At 38.9% G+C, this 18,494-nt stretch overlaps 1 protein-coding gene across 2 annotated transcripts in view; it reads right to left on the bottom strand.

Annotated features, from left to right (window-relative positions):
* The window catches only part of foxp1b (forkhead box P1b), a 206,310-nt gene that overhangs the window by 69,276 nt on the left and 118,540 nt on the right, over positions 1 to 18,494 (bottom strand). For both annotated transcript variants that reach the window (XM_041783699.1, XM_041783698.1), the window contains exon 5: positions 8,601 to 8,741. In XM_041783699.1, the coding sequence (XP_041639633.1) occupies positions 8,601 to 8,741 (141 nt within the window). The remainder of the gene's footprint in view (positions 1 to 8,600; positions 8,742 to 18,494) is intronic.

Raw genomic sequence — 18,494 nt, 5'->3', positions numbered from 1 at the left:
TCCATGCTAGCGATGACCTTGGTGTTGAGATGATCATTCCTGACAGAGTGTATCACCTCAAAGGCAGACTTGCGTCAAAATAAGGTTTCATTACAACATCACCTTGAGACTTTTTATAAACACAAAATGATGAACTCCTTCTGAGGGTCACGCATGGAACTTATGAATTAGGAGATTTGACTGTAAGAGACACATTGCAGACTGATAGGTGCATTTAACAGTTCTCCCCAAATTATTGATGGTGACAGCATATCCTTGAGGTGAAAAAGCCAACACAGCAAATAAAACATACACTAAAATTTTCAACCAAGAGCATGCAGGGAAAAACACGGCTCCTCAAAGAACTGTTTGACATTTTGCTTTTTTGTAAGGAGTTTCATCTCTGCTCAATATCACAAATTCCCGCTACATCCTGCCAAATAACCAGACCAAATAACACCTTCTGATTCATTTGTTAATCTGTGAAATCAAATCACATATGATAAGAAACCCCAGGGTTTTGCTTTTGTCACTTTCCCAGTTTTTGTTGTTGGCTTTGCTGAGACTCCAGTCTGGCTTTTATGCCCTGCTTCTAATCTTGTTGCCAAGTTCGGCTAGCTGCTAAAAGTAGCTGCAGTTTACCACACAGCTAGAACAACATGAGGATATATGCCTCATCAAGGTACAAAACTATAGTGAAAGTACAGTAGTGGATCAAGTGAAGGAACGCAGTGTTTCTGCAGTAGTGTGCTACATAGAAACCTTACATGGCCTGATGACCTTGACCCTTGGCTATGGGTACAAGTATGCTTTGTGGCCGTCATTACTCGAGTAATGTCTCATTAAGCAGCAATATTTTTACTAATTTAGCATGACCTGCTAAATGTTATGATTGATGTCATTGTTTGTTATGTGTTTTGGTCTGTGGAGGAGTTGACAGCAATGGCTGAATAAAGCAGTGGTTCTCAACCTTTTCAGCCCACAAAAAAAGCCCTTTAAAAAAAAAAAGGTGCCAGAGCACGGAGACTCGCGCTGTACCTGAGGGTGGTTGAACACAGCCATGCACACTTAAGAATAGTCATGTGCAGAGAAGGCTGCCCATAAGGGGGATAAAGGGGAGAGCTTTGTAGCGTCCCAGCCGAACTGGGGGACCATGAAGGTCAGTAAAATCATTGTGTAGTTAAGTCTAGTTAAGTTAAGCTGTGATAACCATATTCCATATCTAACCTGAATAATAGCAACTCTTATCAAATAAACAAATGCTTTTTTTTATGATTCTCTTCTTTAAATATGATTTGAGAGTACTCCAGTACTTGTATATTAGAGTTACAAGTACAGTCACATCGCCAGCATGGGGGCATAAAAATGACAGTAGTATTTATCTCCTCATCTAAATCTGGACAATGACTGAGCAAACAGATAAAATGCCATGCTATTCCTAACAACAGGGATAGGCCTAAGTCCAAGCTGTTTACAGAAAGGTAACAAACAATAAGACTTTGGTTTAGCTTTGAAATAAAGCACGTGTCCCATTCACAGAACCTCACCAGTGAGCTGCTGCTTCCACAAACTTCAAGCAACCTGGGCTGAACGTCCCTGTAGAGCTAGCTGAGCTCTATCTCACAGGTTAGGCCTAGTGTCCTGAGAACTTAAAGACCAGACCACTGTGCAACACATACAACGCCACGGGCCTACTGCAAAACACTGGGAGAGTAAAGGAAACCGGGCCAAAGATTTCTCAGCCTTACTCCTGTCAGACATAATCTTGGGCCCTGGATTCTGTCTCATCACCCTTCCCCCCCAACAGACCATAAATGAAAGATGTGAAGAGCAAGTGCGGGGAGGGAGGACACAAGAGATGGGCTCTACAACTTAAAAGGGTTTCATCTTGTTAACTGAGAAAGCATTATCTTTTGACACGTAGATGCCCTTTGTTGGCTGTATACTATGAAAACAGTTGTTGAGACTGTGGAGGTGGGGTAACAGAGGATCAGCCTGTCGGAACTACAAATAATAAGGTTACCATTGTTAGAAGGACCGTTATAAAGGTAAAAGTTGAGTCTGTCTTTTGCTTCCTGTCCACTGTCCCACCTGGATCCAGCTGCTGCCTCGGTAAGTTGCATGTCTTGTTAGTATACAACTAAACTAAAGTAAAATTAAGAGAAAAGGTAAAAATGACATACAAATGAAAATCTGCTTCGAAAAATCTTTTCTGAAAAGGCGGTGCTTATGTGATGTAGAAACCCACCATCAGTAGGTTTCTATGTCACAAACGTTATATACCTATAAAAGGTAGAATGTTACCGCCTCGAACCATTCAGAGACACTCCCATCGTCTCCTGCCTGCACCTGCACTGCCTCTGCTCTGAGAGCTCTGTGTTAATGCACAATATAATAACTGTTTCCATCTGAGTCTACACAAAAGGACTCATTTTTTTTTCCATTCAAATCAGTTAAACTAACTAAAGACAAAAAAAACAGAGGCACTGGATGGTCAGTGTATTTCCTGGCAGATCCATTTCCTGGTTGAAAATAGACACAAAAATCAGGAGAAATTCATGTTATTCTGTTTTTTCATTTTTGACAAAAAATTAAAAAAGTTGTAAAACAAGCCATTTTCTTGTTTTTTATTTATTCAGGTCAAAAAAACAAAAATATGTATTTTAAAAAGAGGTTTCTTTTTTTCAATTCCAAAATTCAGTTTTCTTGTTTTAATGAAATACTCAAGGAAAAGGAAATCATGTGATCCATTGGGAAAGGTAAACATTTCAAAATAAAAGCCCTCATGTCAACATGTAGGCCTATATAGCCATCCCCTGTTTTTTAGTATAATTTTAAGCCTATTAACTTTATACAATGCAAAAAATAATCTCAACATTAAGAGAAGTGGTGATTCAATTGACTACATTAATATTAGGAAGAAAATAAATTAATACAAATAAATAAGCTTGGACAGCTTGAGGTATTTATCGATCTACACAGCAGGAGTCAGATTTTCAATTTATGATTGCATTGTTTGGTGGAAAAGTTTATTTATTAGTGTGTGTACAACATAAATAAGTGAATAAATCAAAAAAACTAATAATAAGAGTAAAAAAACAAACAAAAAATCGGTCTACTAGGTAAATGTTGGTTTGGATGGCTTAAATTTTAACATGAGGGCTCTTATTTTGAAATGTTCACCTTTCCCAGGGGGTGACATGATTTCCTTTTCCTCAAGTATTTCATTCAAAAAAGAAAACAGATTAATGGGATTGGAAAAAAATTAAATAAGACCCCCGTTGAAAAATGCGTTACTTATTTTTTCGTTTTTTGTGACCAAAATGAAAAAACAAGAAAACAGCTCGTCTTTCCTGTTTTTCCATTTTCTGTCAAAGACAAAAAAAAAAAAAAAAAAAAAAAAAAAAAAACAGAATAACAAAAGTTTCTCCCGATTTTTGAGTCTGGTTTCAACCAGGAAATGGGTCTGCCAGAAAATTCACCGACCTTAGATGTTGTCCACCATCAGAACTTAATACGTTTGATTGCCACTCTTCTTACTGCCAATGATTAATGCGGACTTATCTCAGGTGCATTCCTGAGAGGGAAACAAGCATGATGTCAGTATTTCTCTGATAGCAAAGACAAAATGTTGACACAATAGATTCATCCCAGCTGAATGCCACATAATCCTCTGTTGGAGGTGAATACCTGCCAAGGATCTCTTACCATGAGGTGTGGTTAACCAGCTAGGTTTGTGTGCGATGCCACAAACGAGTTTCATCTCCCCCTCCTCCCAACTTTGTGCTGCTGGACTATCAGACAGGGTCCGACAGTGTTGTTCCTAATTACCTATCTCGCCACTCCTGATCCTGGCTGGCATAATTAGTTACCTGGGGCTGCAATCCAATTTGAAGTGATGACAAGAAAGTGATCCATGAAAAAGTAATAAGTTAAATCCAATTTCAGCCTGCCTCTAATTAAATGCACATGGAACTAATGAGTCAAACCCCACCATTTCACAGATAATGGTAATTAGCGGGGTGGGAGTTGCTGGCACTCAGCATTGTGCCACTGTGGGTGTGAAGCGCAAAAGGTAATAGCGGCATAGATTCTTTTAATCACACGTGTCATTCTGTCAATGTAATTACCTGCTTTTTGACCAGTCAAGTATGTTTAGCTGCTTTCCAGCCTGTCTAGCAGCTGTTTGTATATCTCATCTGATTAAAGCCCCTCTGAGCTGTTGAGTATACAGCAGAGGGATCTTTATCAAGAGCAAGAGTGGGCGATGCAGAGGTGAGAGTGTGTGAAGTTGTGTGTGGTGGTGGAGGAGGGGGGGTTTGCAGAGGGGGGGCGCTGTTGGTGGCTGATGTCAAAGATATAAAACCAAACAGTCATTTAATGTAGATCAAGGATCCTGACGCTTGTTTGACTCATTTTTTTCCCCTCTTTTACTACTCAGACCTTTTTTTGTCAGATGTTCCGTATACAGTGTACTTCATTATTTTTGACTTGAATAAGAATGAATTGGAAAGTGAGTCACATCTCCATCTGAGTAAAAGTGTCGCCCCACATCTCCTCATGCCTAATGGGAAGGCCCCTGAGATGACTGGAGCCTCATCCATTCATCTCCCAGAATACACAGCCTCATAATTATTGGATCATGTCTTTTGATGACCTAGTCCGGCTCAACATAGAATCATTATCCAAACACAGAAAAAAGGAAATGTTCACTTTGAAAAAAGGTTCCTCTAAGCCAAGGTTTGTTGTTTGTCAAAGCAGGTGAGACGTTGTAAAAAAAAAAAAAAAAAAAACACCAGAAAACCATGAAAGAGTAAAGAGAGGGAAAACATCACACACAACAGCTCTCCTTGCACACAGAACAGGACACACGTTTTGTCTGAACACTCGGCTTTAAAAATCCTGCGTGTGTATGATGTTAGCATGTGTGTGATTAGCAGAATTGTTAATGCAGAGGTTACAAACAAGTGTTTGGACCTATGGCTTTTCCATTATGGCAGTTTCAACCCAGCAGAATGTGATAAACAACATCACTACACAGAACAAGAGAGCAGACCATTTACAGTGTTAGACGCTACAACAAGTCTGCACTCACATCAGACCTGGGCAGGAGAGGGGAGGGGAAACCAAGGAGGGGAAGGGCCTAATTCTTTTTTCAATAGCTGAGTGACAGCTTGGCCGAGCTCTCTGTATACATTAATAAATTAGAATTTTAATTTTGTCTTTGTCTGTAGGAGATGGTCTAGTATTTCACTATGGAACAACAACTGGCATTATACACTGGAATCTGCTGCTGTGGTCCCCTCTTTTGACCTCTGGTTATAAATTCCCTGATAGCTGTGGAAACTGTGAATTTTTTTTTTGGTTTTTTAGAACTTATTTAAATCCTGACAAGCATACACAACAGTCATATTTCACTCTGGTTCTATGCTGGAAACATCATTTGACATTGCAATAGTTTTTCTTTACGTTACATATATTGCCATTTTTTTATACAAAAGGAAATTAAACCAGACAAAAGTAAGGGCTTTTGATATATATTTATCAAATTTAACACTTTCTATGCAGCCTACTTCCATAGAATATAAGAATATATATAATCTAGGGCTGTCCAGAGATTGAAATCTTAAATTGCGATTAATCTCACAACTGTCATAGTTAACTCATGATTGATTGCAAATTAATCGCGGCATTTTTATCTGTTCTAAATGTATCATACAGGAATATTTCTCATGCTTTAAATACCTCACCAACACGATTGGACAAAAATGCTTTCTTTATGCAAATATTTCTTCATGGCAACAACCCAACACTATGACAGATAAAGTCCAAAAAAATTATCCAGATTAAGCTCAAAGATACTGAATGCTCCAAGAATATGCTGAGAGCACCACATCGTAAACTCAAGCCCAGCTCATGCGAATGATTTCTAATAGAACGTCACCCTCTCTTGATCTCATGAGCCACTCAGTTAGCAAAGTTTGAAAGTTTGTTGCTTGCAGAGTTGTCTGAGCGTCTCCGTTATAAACAATCAAGCATGGCCTGCCTCCAGGGTGGCTCTCCACATCGGTGGTGTGCTTGACCAGAAGGTGGTAAGAAATATTTAAAGGGACAATGTGTAGAATTTGGCATTTTAGCGACATCTAGCGTTCAGATTTCAGAATGAGCCGATCTGTTACCAAAACGTCACATCACTAGGCAACGAGAGCATGTGAAGACCAAAAAGGATCGTGAGCCGGACATCATTTACAGCAGTGACGAGGTGAGGGTTTATTCATTCCTTTTTGTAACCATTATTTTTATAGATTATAGGTCAGTCTTCTTCTCCACCTGCCTTCCAGGTAGCTTTCAGGACCGGCGGGCAGGTTCGTATTTAAAAATTGCGTTTCGCTCTTTCTGTCCCCAAAACGTTGCCGTAGACAACATGGCGGTTCAATATGGCAGCCTCCGTGGGGGCGACCCGCGGTGATTTAAATTTATAAAGCTTTTTTCTAATTTTGTAAAAAGAAAACGAAAGTTTAAAGGGGATGATTGTGCACTTATTTTTAAATACTTCACATAGATATATAAACATTATATCCCATGTACACCCTTTCTGTTTGGCGAAATGCAGCCAAATTCTACACATTGTACCTTTAAGACTATGAACTCTGGGTGACTCAGTTCATGTCGACAGTCAGTGCAAATAACTTCAGTCTTATGTGGCATGATCTGAAGGCTGAGCTTGCCATTCAAAAGTCTCTGTCCCTTATTCATTTCTGTGTGTTTGCTACCAACATTACTATGACGCCACTTCATGATCTTGCAAACTATGGGACGCACTGAGAGTAATACAGAACGTGCGTACGTTAATCATAAATAAAAATAAAAAAACTAGTAATGTGTCATTACAATGAATTTGAGATAACGCATTATTGACATGTTAACTTTGACAGCCCGAGCAAAAAGATACTCAAAATGCATTATAATGCACATAATATTCTGTATAAACTGCCGTTATTAGCACTCACAGTTATTTGCAATTCTGTATGAGTACTCCTAAGTCATTTTACCCAGATATTTATAATGATCTATGCAGCAAGATGATGACCCAAAACACACTGCCAAAGCAACAAAGGAGTTCATCAGGGGTGAGGGGTGGAAGGTCTTAGACTGGCCAAGTCAATCTCCAGATTTAAACCCTATAGAGCATGCATTTAGCCTGCTAAAGAGGACACTGAAGGGAGTAACCCCCCAAAACAAACAATTGAAAGAGACTGAGCCTGGAAAAGCACCACAAAAGAAGAATGAAAAAGTTTGGTGATGTCAGTGGGTCACGGGCTTCATGCAGATGACGTCTTATTAACTTTAATCTATTTCAAGTCTGTGTGCTCCAATACTTTTGCTCACCTAAAAATGTGGTGCTCAGTTACAGATAGTGCTATCTTCTTAGTTGTGTATCAGATCCAGATGCAAACAACTGGAAATAAAAGCTGAAATGTTGATCATTTCTCTCACATTCATCTTTTGATGTCAATTTTTTTGAATAGTTGGCAAAAAAAAAAAAAAAATCCAACTTTCCTGGATTTTGCATACATTTTTCTTATTAGAAATGAGGAAGATATAAAAAAATAACTCCCTTCAATACAACAATCCATACTGAATTTGCAATATGAGTCAATATAATTGCAATTAGATTAGATACTTTTATCAAAACTACTCAGCCCGATTTGTAACTGACTTTCATATCGATGTTTGGCAGAGCATTGCTATGTTGTCATGATGATTGCTTATAAGCCTGTAAGTTAAACAAATTAGTGAATTTAATCCTATGATTGAAGTAGATAAACAAAAACATGTAATTCATGCTGATTCATGCATCATCTGATTCATGCATCATCTGATTTCATGCTAACATGCAGGCCCAACCAGAACAGTTTATGTTTAATGTTGGAACATGGAATGATGTATTGCTTGTAAATGGTAAAAAATACACAAGATTAGAAACTTTAAAAAAATAATTGCATCTTAAATCGCAATATTGGGGAAAAAATCCCAGCTACATCATTTTCCCAAATCATTCAGCCCTTGTTGCTACTGAGGAGTGGTAAAGTAAATATGATCTTTCTTTGTCGGCAATAACAGCATGAGGGTTGATCTCCAACCAGATTGGTCAGGTTAAGTCACACCTCTATAATAAAGTGAAATACAACAGCTGTTTATAAGGATGTGATGTGGAATCATTCTCTCACAAGTAAAAGTAAAAGTACAGTTACTCTGGTTTAAACTTACTTAAGTACAAGTAAAATTACTGATTTCAAAATATGCCAAAAATGTACCCCGAAAAACTACTCAGTTACAGCAATCTGACAGGAAGCATAGGAGCAACCTGATCAGATAAAAGTAAGCTGTGATTTCACTCTTGTAGTGTTCAATCTTATGTATAATAAGAACAGAGTAAGATAGAGATGACAATGTGGAAACTAATCAGCTTTATGCACCAAACCTTCCTGTAATGTAACCCTTGTATGTATGGATGGCTGTGCAAGGAGGACTCTGTGAATAAGAAGCAGAGAAAATATGTCTGTTCGAGGGCCAAGATTAATTAAGCCTCGTACAGCTCCTCATAACATTTTAAATACCTGCAGGCACTGCTGCGTGTTGTTGGCTTTGGGGGATTTGCAGCCAGTGTTTTGTTGTGACTGCAGTTGCTGGGACTGGGGCTGCTGTTGTGGCTGCTGCTGTTGATGTTGGAGCAGTATCTGCCGAGCCACTTCAAGAGCCTAGAAGAGACAGAAGAATGGTGGGAAAATTTAAAAAGAAATGCCAAAAGACAAGATAACAGTAGATATGATAATAGTCAATGAGAACACACGCCTGCTATCAGGGCTCAACAATGCTCTGGACAATAGTTCTGTTTGTCTGCTTGTAAATAAGCAAACACCGCAGAGCATTGTCTCACTCTCATTTGGAGTTATTAATCTAAAGGCTGACATAGTCTGACCCTCCATAAACACCAAGGAAACAATGACCAGATGTCAAAACAAAATCACAGACTCAACCAAGAACAAACAGTAATCTGCTGAAAACAGCCCCATAAAACACACAAATTGTCACAAAGGCCTGTACAAGTGCTTCTGACCTTACAAACTCCTTAAATAAAAGGTTTTGTGGTTGTTTTTAAAGGGTCCAGCCTTCTCAAAAGAAAACCATTGCACTATACTCACATATGTATTGCTCCAGCTACTCCCTTTTCTTTTACAATATATAATCAAACGTGTCATATAGAGTTTAAAGAAGCTGGATAGACCGACAAAGTGGTTTTGAAAATACTCCATACCAAGAAAAGCAAATGTGTTTCCACAATGCTCTGGCCAGCCTAACACCTCCACCAGTGAACCATCTGAGTAAATAACAGGCCTCATACTTTCTGTGTTGCTCACATGATTACTCCCACAACAAAATAAACACTAAAGGGGAAAATATTTGAGAAGTTTTTAAAGTGAAAGCAAAAAGAGAAAGAGGGACAAAGAAAAGAGCATGAAAACTTCAACTACTGAATGAAGAGTTTGATACTTAATAGTCCGACACTTTCAAAAGACTGAAAAGGGACAGATAGGTTAGGAGGGAAAACGTTTGATATTGTGTGTCTGAAGGTGTATGTGTTGGTGATCCTCCCAGAATGCACAGCTGTGGGTTAACAATATGGCAACCACGGGTGTCAGAGGCCACATTTATGGCATTTAACAAATGCATGGAATTCCTAGAATTCCCATAAATGTTCTGTTGTGAGCTGCATGTGTAAACATAAACAGACAACTCTGTTAATCCCGACTTTACCAAGGATCTAACATGCCAGTCCCATTATATTTCCCCTCCCTCAGCTGACAGGCAAACTGCTGGAAAACTTCCTACTGTGTGGGACAAGAGGGAACAAGTCAGGACATTTTCTGGGTAGATTATCCTGAAATTTATGAAGGCATGTGTAAAGTACTCAAGAGAGCTGAATGATGCTTGGGATCAGGGGTAGAGTCAAATGAACATTCAGGGCTTAGCTCGGCTTAGCCCAAATCCATATCCATACATTTTCAAAAATTGTCCACTACAAGTGACTTCAGACTGTTTATAACTTGATGGCCATGGCTGAAAGTAGAAACAAAATGTGAGCTGGACATAGACAGTTTTACTTTTAGGCTAAGGTTGCCTTGTGCTCCAATCGGCCAGAGGGTATCGGGGCTAAAAGTGAAAAAAGAATAAAAATGCATAGATTTTTATTTTCATTTCTCTTGGCAGGTCCAAGCCTATAAAAAGTATCCCCCACTTGAAAGTTTTACTGCTTTATTGATTTTATTAATCAATCACGGTCGATATAATTTGGTTTTATAATGTTTTTGTGTTTGAAAAAATATACAAAAACCTCTTCGATGCCAAAGTGAAAACAGATTTCTACAAAGAAATGTCAATCAAATATAATTTTTTAATGTAAAATAAGTGACTGCATAAATATTTACCACCTTAAAGTCAATTTTCAGTAGATGCACTTTAGGCTGCAATCACAGCACTGAGTCTGAGTTGATAGGTCTCAGTCAGGCTTGCACATTTGGACACTGCAGTTTTACTCTATTCTTCTTTACGAAATTGCTCAAGCTCTATCAGGTTGCACAGGGATCACACTCAAACAGCCCTTTTCAAGTCCAGCCACAAATTGACTGATTGATTGAACTCTACTGATCTGAGGTCTGGGATTTGACTCAGCTACTCCAAAACATTCACCTTGTTGTCTATTTCTGTGTAGCATTTGCTGTATGCTTTGGGTCATGGTTTTGCTTGAAGATTAATCTTCTCTCAAGTTGTAGTTCTCTTGCATAGCGACTAAGATTGTCCTCCAGGATTTTCCTGTACTCTGTCACATTCATTTTACCCTCTACCCTTATTAGACTCCCAGGGCCGGCTGCCAAGAAGCATCCCCACAGCATGATGCTGCCACCACTGTGCTCAAAGTGGGGATGGTGTGTTTGTGGTGATGTGCAGAGACTGGTGTCTGATGGCCAAAAAGCATCAGTTTTGTCTTATCAGACCAAAGAACTTTCTTCCACTTCACCATGGAGTCTTCCACATGCCTTTTGGTGAACTCCAGTCAAGATTTAATCTGAGTTTCTTCAACAGTGGCTTTCTCTTTGCTGCTCTCCCATAAAGCTTCAAAGTCGTTGCATGCAGAGTCTTCCCCATCTCAGCTGCTGAAGCTTGTAACTCCTTCAGAGTAGTCATAGGTGTCTTGGTGGCCTCTTTCACCCGTCTCCGTCTTGCATGGTCACTCAGTTTGTGAGGATGGCCTGATCTTGGCAGATTAACACATGCGCCATATTCCTTCCATATCTTGATGGTGGATTAACTGAACTCTGGGGGATGTTCAGATCCTTGAAATGTCTTTTGTATCCATCCAATGACTTGTACTTGGTGGTGGTAATGGTGTAATGGTAGCCAGAAATACTGATTACCCAGTGACTGGACCTTCCAGACACGAGTCTTTATTCTAACATCACTTGAGACCCTTCACTACACTCAGGTGATCCCCACTTCGCTAATTGTGAGACTACTAGTACCAGTTGGCTTGACCTCAGTTGAACTAATTAATTACTTGTTTGATGTTATGGGGAAGGGCCTACTTGCCTTTGCTCAGGGTCTCCAAATTCCTAAAATGGTCCCTGCAATTAGGAATCCTCTTAGTTTCAGTCTTTCTTCTTATCCCCCTCTTTTAAAAATGCATTCAACGTCCTCTTCCCAATGTTAATGTAACATCCTAAATAAATAGTCATTTCATCTAAATCTACTTTCACACCTTATTAGTGAACAGAAGCAGGAGCCTCTCTTATGTCCCTGGGTTCTCACTGTGTGATAAGGGAACTGCTAAGTACTGGATGTCTTTATGTGCAGGCTGCTCATGTGGATTATTTACAGGCTTTGGGGTTTCCTGCTGCTAAAGCCAGCTCTGGGTGTCTTACAAATCCCAGCTCAGAGCATTGCCGCACAGCCAAGCATGCTCTCTGCTGCATCTTTTTCCCACTGGTTCAAAAAAAACATATTTCACATGTGACTGTCATTTTCCTCGTTTTATGTAACTTAACAGACCCACAGAAATATGCAAAAACAGAACTGAAAGGCAAACTCTATATAAAGGAAAGGCATCTCAGAGAATCACTCAATTTGTGTCAAGCATGACTGACATAACTGACATCAAATTTACAAATGACACACTATAAAAGACAACAAAAGTGATAAAAGGTCCAGAGAAAATAAAAATGATGTTGATAAATGCTTAGGGGGAAGCTTGAGTGGGATATCAATCAGGGGGTCTCCAGTGGGAGGCAGACAGTGAGAAAGAGGCCAGCGCTGTTTATTCAGAGCCTTTAAAAGAAACCTCTGTGTTACGAACGTCAAGCTCCTCTGACCACAGCAGGGAAAGACCTTGAACATGAAATGGTTTAGAGCATATTGATCCTAATTGCTTGGAGATGTGCAAGCAGGTATAACCAGATCCCTGAGGCCACTCAGAGAGAAGGAGCGGGGACAAGGTGTGGGCCTGCCTGTGTGTTTCTTAACTCCAGTGTTTGTTGGTTTGTGATTCAGCCTGTTCACTCAATTACTATGACAGGTTTCCTAGTCAAGAGAGTGTGTGGGAGACAGTCAGTAAAAGCCTGACTAATAGGTTATCAATATCTATTAATCTATCACCCCTGTCCACTGGTGTTTCTCTGCAGCTTCTAAAGGGCTTCAGAACCAGAGGGCATAATAAATGCCCTCTGGTTCATAAATGTGGAAATGCTGTATTGTTTTTATTTTCCTTCTTTCTCTCTTTCTCAGTCCATCCATTAACTACAGTGCCTATAAAATATTCACCACCTTGGATGTTTTAACCTTTCATTGATTTTATAAGTCAATCATGATCAATATAATTTCACTTTTTTTTTTACAGTTTTTTTAAAATCCTTTTTAATGTCTAAATGAAAACAGATTTCTGCAAAGTAATGCAGTAATGCAAAAATATGTCATGGAAAACGAGTGACTGCATAAGTATGTATCTCCTTTAAAGTGTCTGACCTAATTCAATAGCGGTGAAATTGAGATCACCTGGTCCAGTCACTTGTTGATGAGTACTCCTGGATACCATTACACCATGAAGACAAAAGAACACTTCAGGCAACTCAGAGAAATGGTTATTAAAAAGTGTACGTCGCTGGATAGATACAAAAGAAATTTCAAGGCACTGAACATCCCCCAGAGTTCAGTTAAATCCACCATCAAGAAATGGAAGGAATATGGCACAAAAATTAATCTGCCAAGCTCATGCAGTCATCACAAACTGAGAGGACATGCAAATAAGAGACTAGCGATAGACCACCAAGACACCTACTCTGAAGGAGTTAGAAGCTTGGCTCATATTAAATCTCGACTAGAGTTTCCATGGTAAAGTGGAAGAAAGTTCTTTGATCTGATTAGATACAAATGGTTCTTTTTGACCATAACACAAGACGCCATGTTTGGCAGACACTGCACATCACCACAAACACACCATCCCAACGGTGAAGCACGGTGGTGGCAGCATCATATTGTGGGGATGCTTCTTGGCAGTCGGCCCTGGGAGGCTTAGAAAGAGAGAGGGTAAAATGAATAGGGCAAAATTAAGGACAACAGTATTTAGTCTGTAAGAGAACTAAGACCTGATAGAGCTTGAGCAGTTTTGCAAAGAAGAATGGAGTAAAATTGCAGTGTCCAGATGTTCAAGCCTGATTGAGACCAATCCACACAGACTCAGTGCTGTGATTGCAGCCAAATCTACTAAATACTGACTTTAATGAAGTGAATATTTTTCCATGAACCTACTTTACATTGCATGTTTTTTATTAAACTGACAACAATTTGTAGAAATCTGTTTCCACTTCAACATTTAAGAGGGGATTTTTAAAATTTTTTTGTAAAAAAAAAAAAAAAAAAAAAAAAAGCCAAATTATATAGACCATGATTGATTTATAGAATCAATAAAACGGTTAAAACATCAAAGGGGGTGAATACTTCTTATCGGCATTGTATGTGCAGACACGGGTGAGAAAACAGGATGAAAAAGGGAATGGCAGGAGAGGGGGAAAAGGTATTGTAGAATGGAGGTTGAAAGAAAGGATAAACAGTGCCCAAACCAGGCAACTTGGGCACTTGGAGCCTGGTACAGAGGAGTCAACCACACCCGCACCCCCTTCCCCATCATCCAATCCGGCGAGGTCAGCTCAGCTATGCAGGCCTGATAGCTTCCGTTTACTGTGCTCTCTGTTTGTTTGGATTCCCCAGCCTTGCTTAGCCAGCAGCTTAAAAACAGATGGCCAAAGAAGGCCTCTATTCAAAGTGGTCTGCTGCAGAAAAATCACCAAGGAAAGTACACAAGCTGCAGACAAAATACACAGACATCACCAGTACAAACATGCAAATCCCCAGGATTCCCAGAGTCTCACTTGCTGCAAACGGGAGAACAGTACATTTGAATGCTGAAAACAGTTATTCTATTTGCAAGCAACACATGCAAGTAAGCAGATAGAAGTGTTGGTCTGATACAAAACAACTTTCTGAAGTGATTTTATAACTGAGCAGTCTGGAGTGAAAGCATTTTCATCCCCTGCCATTATTAAAGAATACCACGTTTATTATAGCTTTAGTGCGATCAAACCCATAAGCCTCCTCCCAGAGTACAACAGGAGCTATCTACTAAATATTGTTTCTCTCACGAGTCGTGCTTCCACTTCAATTACGGCTTTCAACTTCATAGTCTCAGTATGATAAAGTGGCAGTAAAAATCATTCACATTAATACACCATTGTGCATCTGCTGCTAAAGGTAATTAAAGAAGTAAATGACTCATAAGAATAGACATATTAGCCACAAAATGAAAGGCAACTAGGCTGCCTCATGAAAATATGTACCATTAAGATACTGCATTTTCTTATTGGGGTAATCAGCTCCACTAGCCTGATGCTGATTTAATCCACTCCAGCGGAAAGTCTATCAGCGCACAGCCACGTGTCATTGTCTCTCTTATGTCTACCGCAAAGAGCCAGGGATTTTACTTCAGCACATCCTTTGAAATGCTTTTCTAATGCGCAAAGGTCTCATACAAGCAAATCATTCAGAGGAGCAGTGTGTGTGTTAGTTTCTTTTAGGGGCAGGTAGAGAGTGTAAGAAAAAAAGTAAGAGCAAGAGGAGGATAAAATCAGCTAAAAAGAGTCAAAGAAAAAACAGACGGCAAAAGGGATAATCTGGGAACAATGCAGTGGGCAGATCTCAGCAACCCCTCTCTCCCTGACCTCAGCTTTTTGTTCTGATCATATGATGCCTTAAGGATGCCCACCGCTGAATACAGGGGTAAAATCCATCAAGTTGATAAAGTGGGAGGAGAAGAGCACAGGCATGCCAACTGTGCTGGGTACTTAGATGGAGTGTTACAAAACACATGCTCTTCCCGATTGCATCTCTGTTGGAAGTGTTGCATCACTTTGTAGCGGGGAGTAGTATGCTTGGGAAAATGGGCACTACCAAAAGCCAAGCGTGAGACTCAGAATACTGTGAGCAGATTTTATCATGCATGAATGATATTGTTTAGAATGGGAAGATCTATTTGACCTGGTCTCATAGACACAGGACTCAACATTTTTGATACACTCGAGACCTCTGGGATACAACGAGTAAAACCCCTTAACACTCCAATTTAGTTGTGGTGAATATAGATGATGGAGTCCTCACACTACTTTAGAATAGTACTTGAAGAGGAGGAGAGTGATCTGACATAGCACATGGGTTATGAGGCATCACAGTTATGCACCACAAGGTGGAATGATTACCTGCATGTTAATGTTTAAAAGCAACTCATTTAGACAGATAAAACACGACACTTCTAACACTTAGTTTGTGCTTTTCATTTAAATGTTAAAAACAAAAAGCTTCACTTGGGATAGCGAGCTTTTGTTATGCATATCTTGCATTACACAGCTGTGTCATAGCTTTTCTTATAACTTTCTGTGTTTTTAATGCTTTAGCCCCATTTAGATGGAAACATCAGTCAAGTCATAAAAAGAGTGCCAAACTGCTTTTTGATTGTCGTGCGCAGAATAAGGATGGTAAGTGAGAACAGGATGCAGAGGTTGGATTAAATAGCCTGATCATACATAGGTTTGCTTTTAATGAAACATGAATCAAACCAGCTCAGCTCTCATTTCCTTCAAGAGTCAGATGAACCTGCAGTCTGCACATTTTATTTACAGTCTAGATTCAGGTCTTGTTAATAACATTAGACTCCAACTGGTCATTTAACCCTTTGATTTCATCTTGGATTTTTTTGTCAAAATGAGTCATTTTTTACTTTTTTATTTTGTCACTGTTGTAGCTGTTATTACAAATAGCAAGATTTTTTTGTATGGTGTCTTTTTTAACTACACCAAGTAAAAAAGTAAGAACATTTGTGTTTGGTAGATTATTTCTTTGTTGTAACCATTGGAAAGCCCCTTTATTTCCCATTTAAATGGTGCCACATTTGTAAGGATCATGAAGTTGTGGGATGAGCAGCAGAGCTTAGTATGTGGGTTGAACCCATGCAAAATTTGCCAAAGCAACACCAGCAAGTGACTTAAGGACTGCAGACAAAGGAGCAGTTCACTGATGTCACCCCAGATTTAATTTAATCAGTTCAAGTCAAAGGCATGGTCTGCATTTTTGATTGGAGTGAAAAGGAGCATCCACTGCTAGGGAGGAGAGCCCTGGTCATACTGCTCCCTTTTGCAACATCCTACCAGTATGAGATAGGTTTTACTGCTGTCCCCTCAATCAAGACGGAAACCAGATCACAACTGGACATTTAAAATGAACTGAGTTGCTGTCTCACAGATGCAGACAAGACTATAGAAGATCTGTAGAGACAAATAAGCCTGATCTGACAATTATTCATGGGGAATTGTTTATCTTCAGACAGTCTGATTTGAAAAATGTTTTAGGGGCTACAGTTGTTATTTCTAAAAGTTTTTGGTTGTGTGTTGTAAATTTGTTTGTAAAAGTCGTGACTGACAGTGTGTTTGTCTCACGTTCACATATTTTTTACATGTTGATCTGTACTGTGACGCATGGGGGGCCTCCAAAAAAATAATTTACCAAAGGGGACCCCACAGAAGAAGTTTAGGAACTACTGCTTCAAGATTTCAACCATCAAAATATCAGTTAGGCTGCATAATGTCACTGTTGTTTTTTTCTAAGACAGTAATACGACAAAAAAAAAATAATTTTCATTATCCATGAATCCCCCAGCCCTATCATTTCTTATAGAGACAATGGCCAACTTTTTGTGGCTCATCTAGGGTAAAAGATCATTGAAAGTGTCGAGCCCAAAAAGTGAGAAAAAATGTACATTTTGTCTGTAATTGTCTTAGAATGAAGTAAATTTTTAACTTGGAAGCGCATAAAAACAAACAATGCATCAAAGCCTATTTTTTAATTTCTTTGAAATATCTGATACTGTGATAAAAAGATTCTCTGGCCTTCATCATTTTTAATGCAAAATAACGTTTTTTTCCCCCTTTAATTTAAAAAGGGTTTAATTCCTGAAAATGTAAAATATTTATCAGTTTTGGTCAGGGCTGAAGTTGATTAAAAGTTTTAACCAAAAAAGTTTGTAAAGAAATATTAATTTATCATATCTTTAGGAATCATTTTGGAGCTGGACATTTTTGTCCGTCATGGCCTGAATGTTAGAAAAATGAGATGATACCAGAGAGTTAACATCTCTCTTTTCATTGTGCCCCTGAATAGTGCTGGTGATTTGGTAATAATGTGTGGATGTGATTATAATGGAAAACATGGCAATTTGCAAATATAATAACATTATAATACATAAATGGTATCTTGAGAGTATTGGAAAATGTAGAGAATAATGATGGCTCTGTAGTGTGTATTTTGCAACTCAAAACATACAAATATTACAAAGTATAAAAATATCATACCTCACGTGTTTACATTTCTGATTTCAAAATAACGTAATACTTTCAAAATACAACTTAATACAAAAAAAAGCCACCCTTCCATGCGATTGTGTGATTGCACTGAACACGTCTACTGCATGACACATGCTGATGGCAGATGAAGTTACATATATTCCACTGAAGCTTTCACCAGAATGAATCAGTGCATTTACAGGTGAAAAGAGACAAGGTGTCTGTGGTAAAAAAAATAAAAATAAAAATTTTTTTTAAAAAAGTACCCTAGTTGTTAAAATCATTAGACAAACTAGAAAGATCAGACAGGATCTAGGTTAACTTATGTTCTGTGTGCTAAACTTTAAATGAAGGCATGAGTAAATATTTATAACTTCATGTGTCTGCTGGAAACCTTGGTGAGCAAACACAAGCATTTCACCTGATCAGTCTATATACTGATACCTTTATGTCACTTCTGCAGCCTCAAGACAACCTGTCTGCCTGACTGTACCTTCTGTAAAGACCAACACAACCATG

This window comes from Cheilinus undulatus, linkage group 3 (assembly GCF_018320785.1).
Source record: "Cheilinus undulatus linkage group 3, ASM1832078v1, whole genome shotgun sequence".
NCBI lineage: Eukaryota > Metazoa > Chordata > Actinopteri > Labriformes > Labridae > Cheilinus > Cheilinus undulatus.
The sequence above is the reverse complement of the archived record's forward strand: the minus strand, read 5'-3'. Positions and strand labels throughout refer to the sequence as shown.